The sequence below is a fragment of the Fulmarus glacialis genome, unplaced genomic scaffold (genome assembly GCF_000690835.1).
Source record: "Fulmarus glacialis isolate BGI_N327 unplaced genomic scaffold, ASM69083v1 scaffold10482, whole genome shotgun sequence".
NCBI lineage: Eukaryota > Metazoa > Chordata > Aves > Procellariiformes > Procellariidae > Fulmarus > Fulmarus glacialis.
This window is the reverse complement of record NW_009197178.1, coordinates 59170-76134: the sequence shown is the minus strand read 5'-3', so window position 1 is coordinate 76134 and position 16965 is coordinate 59170. Positions and strand designations below refer to the sequence as shown.

Genomic DNA, 16965 nt, shown 5'->3' with positions numbered 1-16965 from the left:
CCCCGGAGAATTGCTGGTGGCGCCAGCCACAAAACAATGCCAAGGACCACAGTCCAGTCTCCACCCAGCCAGAGAAATCACCATTACCTACCCTCTATATAAAAACAGCTCACCTGAGATAGCTTTGTTGTGGTGGCTGGCAGGAGTGGGCGACTGAACTTCTTCTGAGAGCCAATTGCCGCTGGAAATGGCGGTGCAGAGAAGACGGCGGCCACACAGTTAATCTTGTTGATCCAGGTCTGCATTTCTTCTTGGCTCCTGGGGAAGAAACACATATTAAGCACCTGTTGACTCAGCCTCCTCTACCTCTTTCTCACCCCTTTAAAAGCGAGAATAACCAGAACTGGACAAGTCTTAGAGTCTGCCCAGTCTTCTGGTCTATCTTTGGAAGTGGTTAGTGTCAGGTATCTCAGTCACAGGCTGGCTCGTGATTAGGTCCGTAACTCGCCCTAGCACGCTTCTTGTCCTAATCCAATCCAAATGACACAGGCGACAGAGCCAACCGATGCCCTGATTCAGAAGTATGTCCTAAGGTCTCAGCTGTGCTGGGCACCACACATCTCTAGGAGGTTTCACATGGATCTCAGTAGAAAAGGGCTCATGCACAAGACTGATGCACAGGTTTTTAATGTCAGAAGCAAAAGGCAGGTCATCTGTTCTGTCTGGATACCACAGCCTGAAGACCTTAATCAAATTATTATTGTATTAAATAGTAACTTAGTTTCTGACCAAAGCATATCTTCTAGAAACACATCCGGCTAGGACCTGCTGACATCAGGAGACAGACAATCCAAGACTGCCTTTGGTCATTTGTTTCAATGATTAATCACCCTGACTGTTAAAAGTTTGTTCTTTGTTTCCAAATTGAATTTCCTGCAGCTTCAGCTTCCAGCTGCTGCATCTTGTTATGCCCTTCTCAGCTAGATTAAAAAGCCTCTTAGAACCTGATGTTTCTTCTCATGAACTACTTGTGCATTCTAATCAAATCACTGCTTAATCTTATTTCTGATCAAATAAACAGATTGAACCTCTTAAGCCTCTGCTTTAACCTGTCCAGCCATGAATTTACCACTCCTTCAGCATTGCTTTCTTTCCTCAACGATTGGCACAAATGAGAGGAAAGCACTTACTGGGCTTGGAAAAGCAGGACCCTCCAATCTGCTGTTTTAAGTTTGAGGACATTGGGTTTCTTCTCATAGTCTGTTGCCTTGGATGCCAGCGCATGATGCACACTAACTGCATTCTTCAGATCTTCCTCCGACAAAGCCTTTTCTGGTTTATATTCATCCTGCAGGAGTTAACAGGGGAAAAATGGCATCTTACTTCTCCATGTGCTACTCCTTTTTCCTTAACCTAGGGAAAAACCTTCTTCCATAGTCATGAATAGTATTAAAGTATATGAACTGAATGCAACCTGACTTGAGTACTTGCGGTTTCCACTACCTTTAATATATTTTCCTTTCTCTTTCTCTTTTTTGATCTCTGTAAGGGAGAGAAGTAGTTCCACTACTTGCTTGACAGGAAGAGGGGTAAACAGAGAGTATCTGACTACCACAACAGCTGTGAACTATTTGTCTTCAGCTTAGGAATCCTTCATGGCCAGCTCCTCACCTCTACTGCTCAGCTGCTGGTTCCTGCTTGGGTTCTCAGCCTCCACTGCTCGATTTTTATTTTTCTCGAACAATTACTGTTGTACGTCCTCCTAGGCAGGCCCTCACACAGCGGAGAAGCCTCCTTATCAGTCTCCACAAAACAAATATAGCAACCTCCTTTAAATCTCTCTGCTCAGGGTCTGCAAATGGCAAGCACAGCACCGTGCAGGTTTTTGACACAACAACAGTACCACTCCTAACACCAAATGACAAGAGCAGAGAGTCAAACTCCTCTGTGTTGCAAGCGTCAGCCTGGGAGCAGTCTTTGATCTCCTGAGTGATAGAAGCTGGATGAGGGCACAATCACAGTGCAGCCACAAGTTCAGTTTAAAGCCCACCTGACTATAAACAGCTTGGGAAAACAGGAGCTTTTTCAAGGAAAAGTCATAATGCTGCACAAGCAAAGTTTCTGAAGGAGAGGCCAAAGCAGTCTGCAATTGACTCCATTTCTCCCCCTTAGTACATCACAGAAATCAGTCTCATCTGAAACAACCACCAAGGGAGGGGGTGTGACGGCTGCATAACAGAGGAACAATTCCCTGCAGGCGTGATAACTACTGGTCCCTCCACTTGAACACAAGAGTTATGAGATGGGGTTTAGCAGACAACAGAGCGCAGGACGCAGAGCATGTGCAGGGACAGCATTAGCATAAACACCCAGAGAGGCACCAGCCCTGGAGAAGAGCTGGTTAATGTGCATGAATTGGTTTACAGGGCTTATCTGGCAGCACACAGATCAGGGTTGCAACCAGAGGCAACTACTGCCCTGCCAAAGGCATCTGTGCTCTCCGCCAGGCTGGGTTTGGTCGGGGCTCTCCAGGATGAGTTTCAATGGATGGGGACCAGCTGTGGTGACCACCTCCCAGAAGGGAGGACAAAGCGTCCCGCTCCTCTGCCACGTCTCATCCTTCCTCACAGAGGTCCAGATAGTGCAGGCCCAGAACTTGCTGCTGCTCAGACACTTCAACAGAGGAGATGCAGCTAACCAGCAATACTGTCGGAGCATCACCTCCACCTGGGGCCAGACAAGGGCACAACCCACCACAGATCTGGCAGGCCTAACAGAAAGGCAGAGCACTGCTGCACAGATGACCAAAGGGTAGCCTTCAACCTAAACATCTGTGACATAAAGGGTTTTCAAGGTCTGGTAGTGAGTGAAGCCAAATGTCCTTCCTCTCTAATAACTTGAGTCGCAGCAAGCTTTGGAGGGATCTCCGTATCATGATGGACTTTGCCTACTCCCACTTAGGGCACTCTCTAAACCTTCTTCAAGGAAGATTTGGGAAAGTCACTATCTGAAGGACAAGAACTGGAGGAGGCTGTCCAACATCTGGCCCAGCCCTATCTTGAAGATGGAGGAAGCAAGCCCCCAGGTCAAGCCCTTTCCTTCACGAGTTCAAAAGCTTATTTATTTGGTGGTAGTCCAGGGGGAAATGACTGGCTCCACTGCCCAGGGAGACTGGGAAAACTTCAAGGCCAGGAAATGAACATAGACATGGTATTCTGGCTTTCCTCAAGTTACTGCCTAGAGACAGTGTCAGCTATCGCCTTGTCGGTTGCCTCCCAGCTTCCTCTGTGAGACGCATCCAACGTCCACAACCCGCTCCAGTGTCTAAACCTGTTCCAGAAGAACTCTGCATTTGGGCAGTCCCAGAAGCAGTCCTGGCTGAGAACACCCTCCGACAGAGAGCATTCACGATAATCCTTGCTAATCCCACCGGATCAGCTGGCTGCAATCTACCGTGACAGCTGGGGATCAGCATTCCGGAAATGTCTCCACATAATTGGCCAGCCTCAGAGAAACCTGGAAGGACGTGAATGTGCTGTCAAAATTCCTCCTCTAAGGCCTCCAACTGTTTTCAACCGGCAGGGAATGCTAGGAGAGCAGGAACATCCGTATCTCCTATGCCATCAAGGAGAGCACGTGCTCTGATGCGCTGGCATCAGCGTGGAGGTTGAGCTGAAATGGAAGGCAGGTCTCTAAAGTTAGACCAAGACAGCGTCAAGAAACATATAAGGAGCTAGAAAGGAACTGTGACCTCTCTTTCAACTGAAGGCTGATGTGAGTGCTAAACACAATGACATGCTGAATTCATCTTTCTCAGACTCCTGGAGAATGACTTTCCCACATCCTGCTGACCCAGAGTCAGCATGTTTCTAAATCCATTTTTGATAGACCAGAGAATGGCATTTGGCTTTTCATCAGTCAATGGACCGTGGGTGGATATCTCCACTCAGTTGCATGTGACAGCTGCAAAATTCTCTTTCAGAAAGCCTCGTCACCAAACACTTTACATCATTCTGGCCTTTCTCTCTTTTTTTTTTTTTTTAATATTTTAATAGAGGAAACACATTTGAGAAAAGTTATATAAAAATACCTGAAAGCCCACAAGATTGTAAAGTGCCACATCAAAGAGCAGAGATCTTGCAAACCTCACAGAAGAGTCCAAACAAAACACAAAGGTCCATGTCCCACACTGCTTGCCCAGAAGCAATTTCCAGCAAGGAAGCGAGGTCAGCCTTACATCCTCTCCTTATAAACCTCTCTTCTGAACGCACATCACATCCTATGTCAGTCTGGTGAACAGACATTCTGTCAAGCTCCTACTCTGCAGTTTGCTCTTGCTATGAACAGAGGGCAGGAAATTAACCTTGGCCTGAGGATGCCCAGAGACAGGGCCAACATCCCAAACGTGTCAAACCTCTCATTTTATATAATATTGTACAGGCATGTTTAGTTGGCTAATTGTGAACGCTTCCACTGAACCCCTCCGGTGCTCACTAACTCAGAAACCATCTCTCTTAAATCACTCATTTAAAAATAAAACAATATGCAGCACAGGAATTAGCACTGGAGCAGTTCCAATGGAAAAAAAATAATAAAATGTGGGCACAGAGACAAGACTGCCCAGATAAACTCCCCAGTACATCTCAAGTGACCACCATTTACAAACCACTCTCATACCTGGACTTTTGACATCAAAACAAGGAGAACTGGACTGGTATGCAAACAGAATGACAGCAAAATTTAGATCACACTGCCCACTGGGGGAATCACAGCTGCTACAAACAATTAATATTTCTATTACAGTAGTGTCTTCAGGGAACAGCTGAGTAACAGATAAACACAGAAAGCAATAGTACAGAGGTTTGCACATGTGTTTGTGTGCATACAGCACGTAGAACAGTGAGATTTCTCTCTCCTCTGCTTGAATAGCACTCAGTGCAATGAAACCATCATCACAGATGTTACCTCCACAAATACATAGTAATATACAGCTAATGAGAGAAAGAGGGAAAATGTGTGCGTGCATATGTGATGAACCCTGCCCTATAGCACTCCATAATCAGGAGAGAAGGCAAACAGAGGCAAGGAAATCCTTTGCCCATGACTACTGCCAGAGCTATGCATTTCTACAAAGAAATCAAGCTGTTCTAAAATGCTCCTGAACTTTCTGAAATTAGGATAACTTCAGTGTCCTGGTATATTGCAGAAGGAAACAACAGCTCAGCAACTTTTACTGTAACAGCTTGGTCTAGCTATGTATTTTAAAACCCTGGCACCTTCAACTTCTGTGATACCACGTCCCTAACAGAGCAAAGTTTATTTCAGGGCTGAAGCAAAGCCCTGCTGGACCTTCTGGAGCTGAAGAGAAATCGGAGCATGTTTCACAGCTGCAGCATGAGGCACTGTGGCTGAGCAGGGGCCAGAGGCACCCTGGGGAGGCTCACAGCTGCCCCATCACTCTGGGAATGAGTCACTTCCCATCAGGACCTTCTGTCAACCTTTCATGGTGCTAAAGCAAAAGTCTTGCTTGTCACTGTGCTACAGTGACACTGTGCTAAGATGGCTTCAGTGCAAGTGTCTTCAGGACCAAGTGGGAGAGTGCAGCTTTGCGGAGGAACCACCCTGTAGCCACTGAATTCAAGTGCTGTCACAAGTGCAAGACACACGAAAAACAAATAAGAACAAGAACTTCAGCAATGCGCTTCATTCTGCAAAGACGCAGTCAGATGTGAAATTACTCTCTTGCTCTCCAAAGGATGGAGGGTGAGAGTGGGGAGAGCAACATTCTGTAGAACATTTGCATGCTACATCAGCATCTCTATATTTTGTCAAACAGAAAGTGTTTTAAACTAATACGCCAGTGATACTCATAAAAGTATCTAATTAAGACTAAAACAGACGGCAGCTCCACTTCTTCTCCTTGAAAGCTTATTACCGCCCCCCCCCCAAAGATCAAATAAAAATTAATTAATGTGTTATGGACAAGGAGCCTTCTTACTTAGGGAACCATGCAGTTTTTTCAGGTGAACACTAAAGATTACTTATTTCAGGAATCAAAGCAGGTAACTCCATTTCACCCAGGAAAGGGCAAGTACAAACCTGCCATGAAGGCCACTTTAGTAAAATCTGAACCTGCTGCCAGCAAGACGACCAGAGGGACGGCTCAGCAGACTTGGTTCTAGTCCCTTGCACTGGCTTTGAGCATGTCACATCCAACTTCCAGCCCAAATCTTCCTTCCTGACTGCAAATTTTGTCTGTTTCAGGATTTCAGCCCTCTCAAAAAGGTACCGCACCCAAAGCATCCACTTTGTAAACCTCATGCTGTAAGAATTTCATCCAACCCACACTCTCTCTTCTCAGAGACTATCCAGGTTGGCTCCAATGAAACCAACAACTTCAGAAAGTCACAGCAGGGGAGGAGGAAACAGCAGCATGCACTTGAACTTGCGCTCCTGATAGTTGCAAAACATAGTGGAAATGTAAAAAGGCTTTCAAAGGAGCATACTTCTACAATACAGGGCAGTCTGGACAAACACCACCTATTTCATTAACATTTCAGCTATGCTGGCGGGCAAAAAGCCTTAACAATCTACTTAGCTGCCACCATTTATTTGATTTTGACAGTTCTCACTCATATGTTGCATTTCACGTTCCAAGAGAATAGTTTAAATTGTACTACAACATATTTAAGCTTGCGCCAACAGACTTGAAGGGTTTCAGCTGACATTTTTTTTAGACTTCTTGCTGTCAGGGAGCAAAGTTTGTTAGAAACCAGTGTCTCATCTTGCTTTGGGGGAAAAGAAAAAGTATCCTTTTACCCTTCAATTTTGCTATAGAGCAGAAGCTGCAGATTCCTACCAAGGCCAAGCTGTTGTTCAATTGTTTTGCAGTTGGCCTTGCAAGCATTGCAGAAAAGTATACTATAAAAAGTTGGGAAAGGAGGACAGCCTTACAGGAGGGGAAGTCATACATATGAAATGCAATGTTAAAAGAAGCCTAGAGGAATGCATGCAAGACACAGAGAGATGATGCCGTCTTTGCTGGTGAAGCTGGCTATTTTTTCAGCCATGAGTGACAGCAATGGTATAAACTGGAATTGATAGGGTGCACATGTGGATGGGGACAATGGAACTGAACTTGAAAGTGTGAAAAGGGGGAGGGTGTCAATGAAAGGATTCATGCCTGAATGTGTGTGTAAACAGGGTGGGGGGCAGAGAGAGCAGGTACACTGTGTGTCGGAGGGAAAGGAGCCTGGAGGAGGGCTTGAGAGGGCAGAGAGGATGCCTGCTGCTTTATCCCTCTTTAATTAGTTTCCAAAAGACAGTGATTTCCCCTACCTTCTGCAAGTACAGGACCGTTCCCTTCAGCACAGCATAAAAGGTTTTCCAGCCTCGCTTTCCCCGGGGAGCTGCAAAGAAAACAAATGAAAACCCATTTAACTTGGATCCATTTTTACACTTTGTCTAGGCAACAGGAGAGCTACATTAGTCCTCTGTTAAACCTCCTTTGTACTCTCCTTTTCAAAGGACAATGCAACTCAGCACAGTGCCTGCACATACCTGCTGTGTGAGAGAGTAATAAAACAACCCTGACGACAGCCCTGGACTGGATCAGAAGGGAACAGCAGCAATGCAGAAAGCAGGCCAGAGGGACCCAGTCTTTGTGTTCTTGCAGGTAGGTGGACACTGCCCCTACACAGCTAGGTCTGAGCTCTGCGCCATGGCACAGTTTTCAGAAGAAAACACCCATTCTCCATGCCACAGCAGGCAGGCAGGCACTGCTCAGGACCAATGGGACACTGCTCAGAAAGCAATGCTTCTCAAGAGCATCCTTCCCCCTTGCCACTGCTGCACATCCGAGCTGGCACTGAGTAGTCAGATGGCTTCTTGGTCCCTTCCCCGCTTCCTGCAGCCGTAGGGGAAGCCAAAGAAGAGAAAGGAGAGGGGAGCCAGACAAAATCCTAAGGGAAAAAAAAAAAATCACCTCTCAAGAAACATAAAGTCAGCTAGAGACTGAAGAACGTAACAGAGACCACATACTCAGCCCACAAATTCCTAGAAACAAGCAATGGGGGGGAGGAAGAAAAGGAAAAAAAAAAAGGGGATTCAGCATGAAGGCTCCAGTTTGAAATTCAGCTGCAACAGAGGGAGACAAGGCACAGGCTGTACAGTCACAGTGCCAGAGACCAGATGCCTGCATCTAAGCTCACTCTCCACCAAGCATGCACCATTGACCAGCATCCACTTGCCTCTATACTGAAATTAATAACCCGTGCACGACTAAAGCATCATCCTCAGAAAGGCATCCCATTCTGATGTGAAGGCAGCAAGTGATGGTGAAGAGGTTATTAGTCCCTTGCTCCAGAGGTTAATCATTCTCATCTCACACAACGGGCCTTATTTCTAATTGGCATTTGTTCGGTTCAGCTTCCAGTCATTGGCCCCTGTTACATCTTTCCCCTCTAGACTGCCTAAGCGCTTTAGCCCTCAGTACTCCTTTCCTGAGAAAATACATATAGCATGCTAGCACATCACTTCATTAGCAATCCCACACAAGCTGATCTCTGCCCTGCAACAAGTCGATTAGGAAACGAAATATGAAAAGGTCTAACTAACTTTAAAAAAAAGAGTTTCGTTTTATTTGCAACAGGAAAGTCAGAACATAACTTTTTCAAGAGCTGCGTGACAACGAGAGACAGAAACTTCTGAAAACATGGCCCTAATTACATTATTCATAAAAGGATTATCCCCAAAATGCCAACATCCAGTGTGCTGAATAATAAGCAATTCTGATTACTTATAATTAAAGAAATAATTTACTAAAGGCAACTAGATACAATTATTTATTAAGGTTAAACGAAGAGAAGTTTATTAAAGAGGAACCTATTCGGAGCATCCAGTCATCCCAAAGAATGAGGTCAGTTTGATTTCGACATCTCTGTTTGGATTTAGTTGTCCAGCTGTCAGCCACCAGCTTGAACACACCAACCTCCAATTGTACCTTCTAAAAGATACTAGCAAAACATGCGAACACCAAAGAGCTTAGTCCAGCTAGGAGAGAGTTGCAGTTACCGGAAACCCATCACAAAGTCAGACTTTGCCTTCAGGATTCAGCCCAATAGTGTGAACCATGAGTAGGTGATGATCAACAATAATCAGGGAAAATACAGATGCTCTGAGTAGCCTCTGCTGTTTCCAAGAACATCAATAGAAAACAAACAAATGAAGATGTCCAAACAACAAAACACACACAGGCGAATCAGAAGCCTTCCATAATGAGTGCACCACAAACAGAAGTAGGACAAGAAGGAGAGAGGATAATTAAGGTAAGAGACACAGCAGGATTATTACCAAGCAGGGGCAAGGAAGGACTGCATGGCATAAATCTGGCTGTTACCAAAAGCTGAACTTCATTGGGTATGTGACCCAAGGCTGGGAAAGTAGGGAACGGAACTTTGCATCTTCCAAGTAGAGATAAAGAACAGCCTTTCTTTAAAGACAGACCCAAAGGGGAAGGGAGATTTGAAACAATCCGGTGTCACATAAGGAAAAGGAGAATTACCAAACTACTACGGAACAGCTACTGTAATTCACTTGAAATTGTTTTCTCTTCTGTAAACCACGAGATTCATTTTCTTTTAGCACAAAAGATTTACATTGCTTTGCTGTTCCACATTACTCATGATGCTCATACATTAGAGCTGCTGCAAATGGGACTGAATGTTGTAAATCCTGGCCTAATAGTGAGAGTGTGATAATCCAATTGCTGCATTGTTTGTTATTGCTGCAATTTCCCCTAATGAAGCAGCACTATTTGGCTTGAGAAGCACATGGGCTCATCGTAAGTGGCATTGTGCAGAGATAACACGAAAATGAGACATTAAGAGTGAAAGATACTCACTTTTCTTTCCATCCATATCTGCATGGCTTTTCCGAGCCAGAAATCCAGTTTTATACACAGCAGCATTGGGGTCATGAGGGATGTCCAGGAATGGGTTATTTGAGTTGCCAATTCGACTGACAGCCTTCGTCTGGCTCCCATTATCCTTTTCATCTGTACCATCTGAGTGAGACTTTTTTTTCTCTTCTTCATCCCTTAAAAAGCAGTGAAAACCAAGCACGAATGAGTGACTGACCAGCGAAGTTTCATTTCAGTACTTCTTGCACGCTCCTTGTCAAAACATACGTCTCTCTTTATAGGAGGCCCTATTTAGAGAGAAACCCAGACATACACCAAAACATAGTCGGATTATAGCAAAGCTTCAGTTCACCTACTTCACCAGCACAGGACATAGGAGCCGGATTTTCAAAAAAGCCCAAGTTTCCCTCTTACAGCCTCAAAAGGCAGGATTTCAAGAGTGTTCTGTTTCCTCCAACTTCACCTATTTTTAATTCCACTTACTTGAGTGCTAAAATGGGAAATATTTGCCTGCTGGGCTTTCATGAAAAATCTCCAATTTCTTCATGAGTTCACAAGTAGATGAAAAGAATTAGATTACCACAGATCACTGTGGCTTACCCCTTAAACTTAGCATATGAAACACAGACTCTACTTCCTTTTCTTTATTTTCCTCTGCGGACTAGCATAAAAGTAGTAATTTAAAAATGAAAACTACACTAGGTGAATTATGTTATCTGTATTTTAGAAACAAAATGCTGCTCAAAATGTTACTTATTAGGGCAATGTATTCAACACAGCTCTTGGGGACAACAATGTAACCCATTTCAGCAAGTCGCAAGCATTGCCTGACTAATAAATGCCTTTTTGCCTGCCACAGCCAAAGGCAAAAAGGACCAGGCAACCTAGAAAACAAAGGGGGTCCATCACAAGAGTAGGACGATGGTTTTCAGAGAACAATAGGCCACTGAATCTGGGTGGATGGTGTATCTGGAGGAACCACAGTTAGTGTCAGATTACAGAGCAGCCCTGTGTCCTTTGAAGTCCCCACACATTCCCCTCCAGGTGACTGGGAAAGGTGTGTCAGGGAGGATGAAGGCTGTCATTGGGAAGTATGGTAGCAATGCTTCTCCTAAGACCAGCACCTGATATAAAAAAAAATCATTATCACTTGAGTGTAATGATGGCTAATGGCGGGGGGGACGACTTCAAGCTGCTGTATCTCACTGGACCCAGATGACCAGCAGAGAGAGCAAGCTCAGGCAGACCTTCCAATCACATGCATACGTTCAAAGGCGTGTATCAGATGAGGATTAGCAAGGCACATGTCGGTCCAAAAGCTCCTTTTGGGGCACACTGCAACCATGTCTGCTTATGGGAACGACCATCCAAAGAAATGTCCTCCAAGAACTGCAGGCTAGAGCAACAAATCTGTGTTATCCTGATCTCTGCTGAAATGGTCTTCTGGGGAATAACTTAGTCTGAGGAGATACAAGGATAATAGACTGGTTTGAGAACAAGGAAACCAAATCCGGAGACACGGAGGCTATATTAGTGAACTCAGCAGTGCCAAGGAATGTTCCCAGGCATTTTACTTTGATCACCTCATATTACTTTGTGCTTGGCGTGGTCTCAGCCCAGCACACTCCCAAACAATTTCCAGACATTGTTTAGGAATCAGCACAGTCAAGTACCACCCCAACAGGCAGCACAGAGGCAAGCATCTTCTTTTGGAGGGTAAGACTTTTCAACAGTATGGATACGGATGCTAGACATCGACATTCTGCCCAAGAGTCACACAAAAGTGCCAGACATTTCATTTAGTTGTAGAGATACAGTCAAGGTGGTGCACCATACCATCATGGTGTTGTCTTGCAAGGTCTCCTGATTAAGAGGAACAAATCTTTTACCTGAAGACCTGATTTCTGCAAGGGAGAGCAATCCTTGCATCCGTCAGCCTATTGAAACCTGTTTTCCCACTGCAAAACAGAGATCTGCAAAAAACTTATTGTTGCTCAATGCATGCATGCTTTGGTTGAAGCCCTCTCCCAATTGAAAAAGTGTAGGAATTTCTGACAATTTTGTTTGTCCCCACCCTTCCTGTGCCCACCGCACCTACTAGCTGCTGGCAAGCCTGGACCATTGATGACACGTGTTTCTTAGGTATGTGTCCATTCCAGGAGCAAATTCTCTCAACACAAGTCTGTGGTACCTAATCCAGACTAAAATCTCTCATAGGGCACAAGCACTCAGGCTGATTTGTCACATAGAAGTGCCTTGTGAATTCTGGGATCTCAGCCAAGGACACAGGGGATTTCTCCTTGTCAGCAGAGACCTAGTGCAGTAAATGGCTTAGCATTTTTTTTTGAATAAGCAATGTGCTCTGGAGCTATGGGAGCGAATTACCTTATACTGGATCAACTGTCCTGTGGGAATGTACCAGTGCCCTCATCCGAGCAGCCACAGGTGTTCTGATGAGCAATCCTGGGGATCCTGAACACCAGTAGTGGTGGGGGCAGTGCTCTCAAACTCACAGCATCTCTGGGGCAGCTATTAAACAGAAATTCTTCAAAAGACAAATGCAGACAGGGCAGACAAAGACAAAATGGCATCTGCTGTCATGACTACTGGTAGCATTGAACAAACTTTTAATTGGTCCTTTAATCTGCCACTGAAAATGGGACATCCTTGAGATTCAGAAGCCTCAGGCACTTGTGAGAGCTGAGTGCTCTGACAAGATGCATGAGGCCAAGATGCACGAGCCAGTCTGTAAGATGCAATGAAGGGAGCCAGAGAGGCAAGGGGGACTCATTACACAGAACAAGAAATGGATGAACAGCCGACAGAACAGAACTAAAAGGAGCCTCTGTCTCCCTCTGATCTTGAATATGAAACACCAGTGGAAATAAAACCAGGGAATCTGGGACCCAATTCTTCAAATACTCCATGTTGTTTGAGTGGTCAAGCATAAGAAGAAAGCACGATGATTGGGAGGAGTTTCAAAGTAGTAAAACAGCTCAGGTATTAGCCTTTGCTTACACACCCTCCAAAGCTGGCTGAATAGATAGGTCCCAGACAGGCTTTATCAAGGATGTAACAATCTGAGCTTACTCTTCACCAGCCTTTAGGGTACAGTTGCAAGAAGGAAGAGCTGCAGAAAATTCAGCTGGCCCCTGGACACGTAGACCTGAAAACTGATCTCTGTTTGAAACCCTAGCCTGCGGGGGGTGCAACCACTTCCTCATCCTCAGACGGCTCTCACAGATGATTCAAGTCCTGTAACGTCCCCCGCATGAAGGCCTCCAGTGATGCGGAGGGAAGAGTCAGCGGGTGGTGTTTCTGTGCAGGTATGTTCAGTCATGGATCTAGTGTCAAACAGGCAGAGCTCAGGTCCTTGTCAGGGGCAGGCTCGGTGCCTCTCCTTTCCATTTAGTACAGGAAATAGCAGAATCCTTGTCCCTTTGGAGAAAAAAACCCACGTTGGTTCCAACACACATTTCAGGAGCAAAACATCATCATGAGGGTCCACTTAGATCTGCAGAAGTCTTAAAGATTTTCTGTCTTTGATCAGCAGAGGGAGATCATTCCTGGCTCTGGGTCTGGAAGTGATTCCTCTGGTGACTCCTCTCTGATGACTGAAAGGGGCTGATGGCTGTGAACAGTCTTGTTCCATCCACAGAAAGTGGGACCTACTAGAGTCTCTGCTCTGCAGGGTACTAGTGACAAAAAAAGGCTACCACCTGTAGAGGTTCTCCAAGACCCTGCTTACGGCATGTGGTATTTGCAGGGTTTCCGAAAACAAGGAGCTTCAGTTCCACCTCCCTTAGCTTGTCTTTTTGGAAAAGGACCTGCAGACAGAGCCATAACCAGGGCACTGGCTGCCCATGAGAACCAGCACACCAAAGCCAGAATCTGCTTGCTCTATCCCTTGAAGACACAGCATTGAAACAGCAATGTTTTTCATCTCAAATGCATGATCACTGACAATCAGAAAGAGTTTGCCTCTTATTCTTAAACACACAGATTTGAAACACATGCAAAAACGCAGATGTTGCCATTTTGGTGAAGAAATATATTTTTGCCTCTCCCCAAAAAGACCCTATACAAGAAAGTCCCAGTTTTGTCTTCTGGGAGAAAACCACCATCCAGTTCTCTCAGTAACAAAAACATTTCTGTACACTCTACAGTCTGATTTGAGGCTCTGCCATGGAAAACTTTGAAGCCACTAAGCTGGAAAGACAGGGTCAAGCCCTTCATTTTTAAGTCTGCTTTGTCTTTGCATTTGTTAAAATAGAAAACTTACATGACATGGCAAAAGGCTGGGTTTATCCATTTAAAAATTGGCATTTAAAAAAAAATCAGATTTGTAACATATAATTATATGAATTTGTGGAACTGATAGCATCTGTATGAGGAAATTGACTTGAGAAACCAGTAGAGAGAAGTTTTGGCATCTTTCCCAAAGGGAGGAGAGAAGAAAGGAGAGCCAGGTGATTACCACCTGACCCCTCTCTAAAATCAGTCATGAAGTTGCAAACAGGAAACATCCTAGAACTTGGGAGACGAAGAGTTAATTATAACGGGAGAGATTTCTGGGTTTGACCTAGAAAAAGGTGAGCTTCAACACAAACGTCTTTATAACCACCCCAGTCTCAGCGTCACAGTTTGCTGCAGGAAACACAGAAAGGATTTGGCAGAGGCCCTTTCCCACCATCACTGTCTCAAAGACCTATTTTGGTTTGGCTGGAAGGAGACAATTTTTAAGTGAGGTCCAGAAAAACAAAAAAGAATATACTGTGTCCATATCTAAACTTCTCTGGAAAGAAAACTGTATCATCAACTAGTCAAAAAACAAGTGATTCTCCTGAAAACTACACTGTCCTGCTGAGAGAAAGCTTTCAGGATACAGCTGGCTTAAATGCAGCCATTTGGGTTTTGCAATTTTGTAAGAGCACTTTGGTATTTCACGTTAATTCTAGATCACCATTCAGACTATTTTAAGATGATGATTTTATTATTCCCATCACCTTCAACCGGAAGTAGACATAATATTACAAACAATGGAGAACAATAATGTTCACTACATTTCCATGTAGACATCAGGCAAACAAAACATATTTAGCTCTGGCGCCTTTGAAATCAAATTAATTTTTCTTCTTCAGCTTAAAACTGATGACAATCGGTGCAAAAGCCAAAGGATAAGAAACATCTAAAAAACCTGGTCCATAATATTATAGACAATGGGACTGAAGGGATGTTAAGCAGTCAGCTAATCTATCTCTCTACCTCTAAGGCTGGATCCACTCTTCCTAACCCATTCTGGACAGAATAACCAGTTCACAAAAACCTTCAGTGAAAGCACTCCCATAGCTTGTCCAGACAAATCTATGCCCTGGTTTAAAAGGCTTATTGCTAGAAAGCTTTTTTTAATGTTTAATCCAAACTTCCCTTGTTTCAAATTTAAGCCCATACACAATGGGTGTGAAGAATAATTCACACCCTTCTCTTCTGCAACAGCCTTTACACACTGAAAAAAATACACTCGGGTCCCTCTCCTCAGTGCTGCCTTTTCCACCTAAAGAAACCCAACTCTTCTAATCTCACCGCTCACATTCACAGGATCTTGAATTCATTTCATCTTACGGGTAACGTCAGGGTTGAAGAACAAGAGTTTACCATTCGAGTATGAAAAAATCTCATGGAAATATCAAGTCCCTCAGGGAAATTTAAGCAGCATGAGAAATTACAACACAATTATTGGGGCTACATACACTGCTGGGGTGGTTCCAGTGATCTCAGCACATTGAAAACAGGATGCATTGGACTAACTGGATGAAACAGCGTGGCTTCACTGCAGTCAGTAGGAACTTCTGCCAATGACTTCAGTGAGGTCCAATCACTACTTGGTGCTTCACTTGCTGTTCAAAGAAATGAACCACAGTCCAACAGACAGGAGAGATCTAGAACTGTAAGCAGTAGAGAGGAAATACGGAACGGACAAAAGACAGAATAATCGTATTTCTGATGGTTAGTTTTCCCATACTGCTTTTCTCTTTTCTCCCAGGACACTGAACAACACAAGGCAGGCAAGAGGAAACAGCAAGCAAAGTAAATGACACACCAAGTAAATGGCAGAACATATTCTGGCAGTTCTATTGTGAAAAGTAACCAAAAAGGGGGTGCAGTGTGGAGTAGGAGTGTGCATTCAGGATCCCATATTCACCAGTTCAGGGTAACTTCGAGGTCAGATATGTTTATTTTGCAGATCATGGTATGTGATTTGCTTTTAACCTTTAGGAGAACTTCAACCTGGAACTACTGCAGAAAAAGAACTGTAATGCAATTCTCTCTTCCAGAGCTGTACTCATGCTTCCCTGTTCATAAAGGATAAATGAATATTCCTACTGAAAGTCTCTGGAGCACATCTGCTGATTAAGGTGCCACTTCTCTTGACTACAAAATTGGAATCAATGCCAGCCTTTTCTTTCTGTGGGCTTTGGATCAGACTGTAATTCTACTGGAAATGGATAGCAAACCATTTAGTATGATGACACACCTAGATCGCTACTAATAAGATAAGGATCACGTAGCAGTCTTCCCTCATCTTACGTATCGCTGTTACCCGCTCCTGCCTATGGACTTACTGACAGTCATTAATCCACCAAATAATGTACTGCCAGAGAAGCTCTTAAACCGTTGCTCAGCTCATAAGAGAGAGTCTTAGATCCTCAAAGGGTTCTGGCTGGAAGAAAGGCATTCCTTCAACATGCCAGCATTGCGAGGGAGCTTGTGCTGAGTTTTGCCGCCCTATTTCTACCTTTGCCCTACCTCCCACTTCTTCCCCTGCCAACTGCATCAGGGAAGCAAAGGGATACTCTTTGGCAAGGAGAGAGGATATTCCTCAGTCCCGTCACAGCAAAACCGACCATGTCTCCTTCCTATCCACCTTTCTCTGCAGATCACGACAGCAGAGCAAGAGAGTGATATGCGTTCTCCCTTTAGCTCAGGCAGTCCTGGGGCTCCTTGGGGTGATTACTTTACACCAACGACACTTCTCTGCAAAAGTGAGGAGAGATATCTTCATGCTCCCTCTTCCAGCCAGCACTCTCAGCCCTAAGGGTAAAGGC

General features: G+C 44.5%; 1 protein-coding gene across 1 annotated transcript in view; it reads right to left on the bottom strand.

Moving 5' to 3' along the window:
- Positions 1–16965, bottom strand: part of PSD3 (pleckstrin and Sec7 domain containing 3) — a gene marked incomplete at its 5' end in the record, with an annotated part of 76470 nt that overhangs the window by 9485 nt on the left and 50020 nt on the right. The window contains 4 exons of the mRNA XM_009572448.1: positions 114–258; positions 1131–1288; positions 7279–7349; positions 9842–10035. Of these exons, the coding sequence (XP_009570743.1) occupies positions 114–258; positions 1131–1288; positions 7279–7349; positions 9842–10035 (568 nt within the window). The remainder of the gene's footprint in view (positions 1–113; positions 259–1130; positions 1289–7278; positions 7350–9841; positions 10036–16965) is intronic.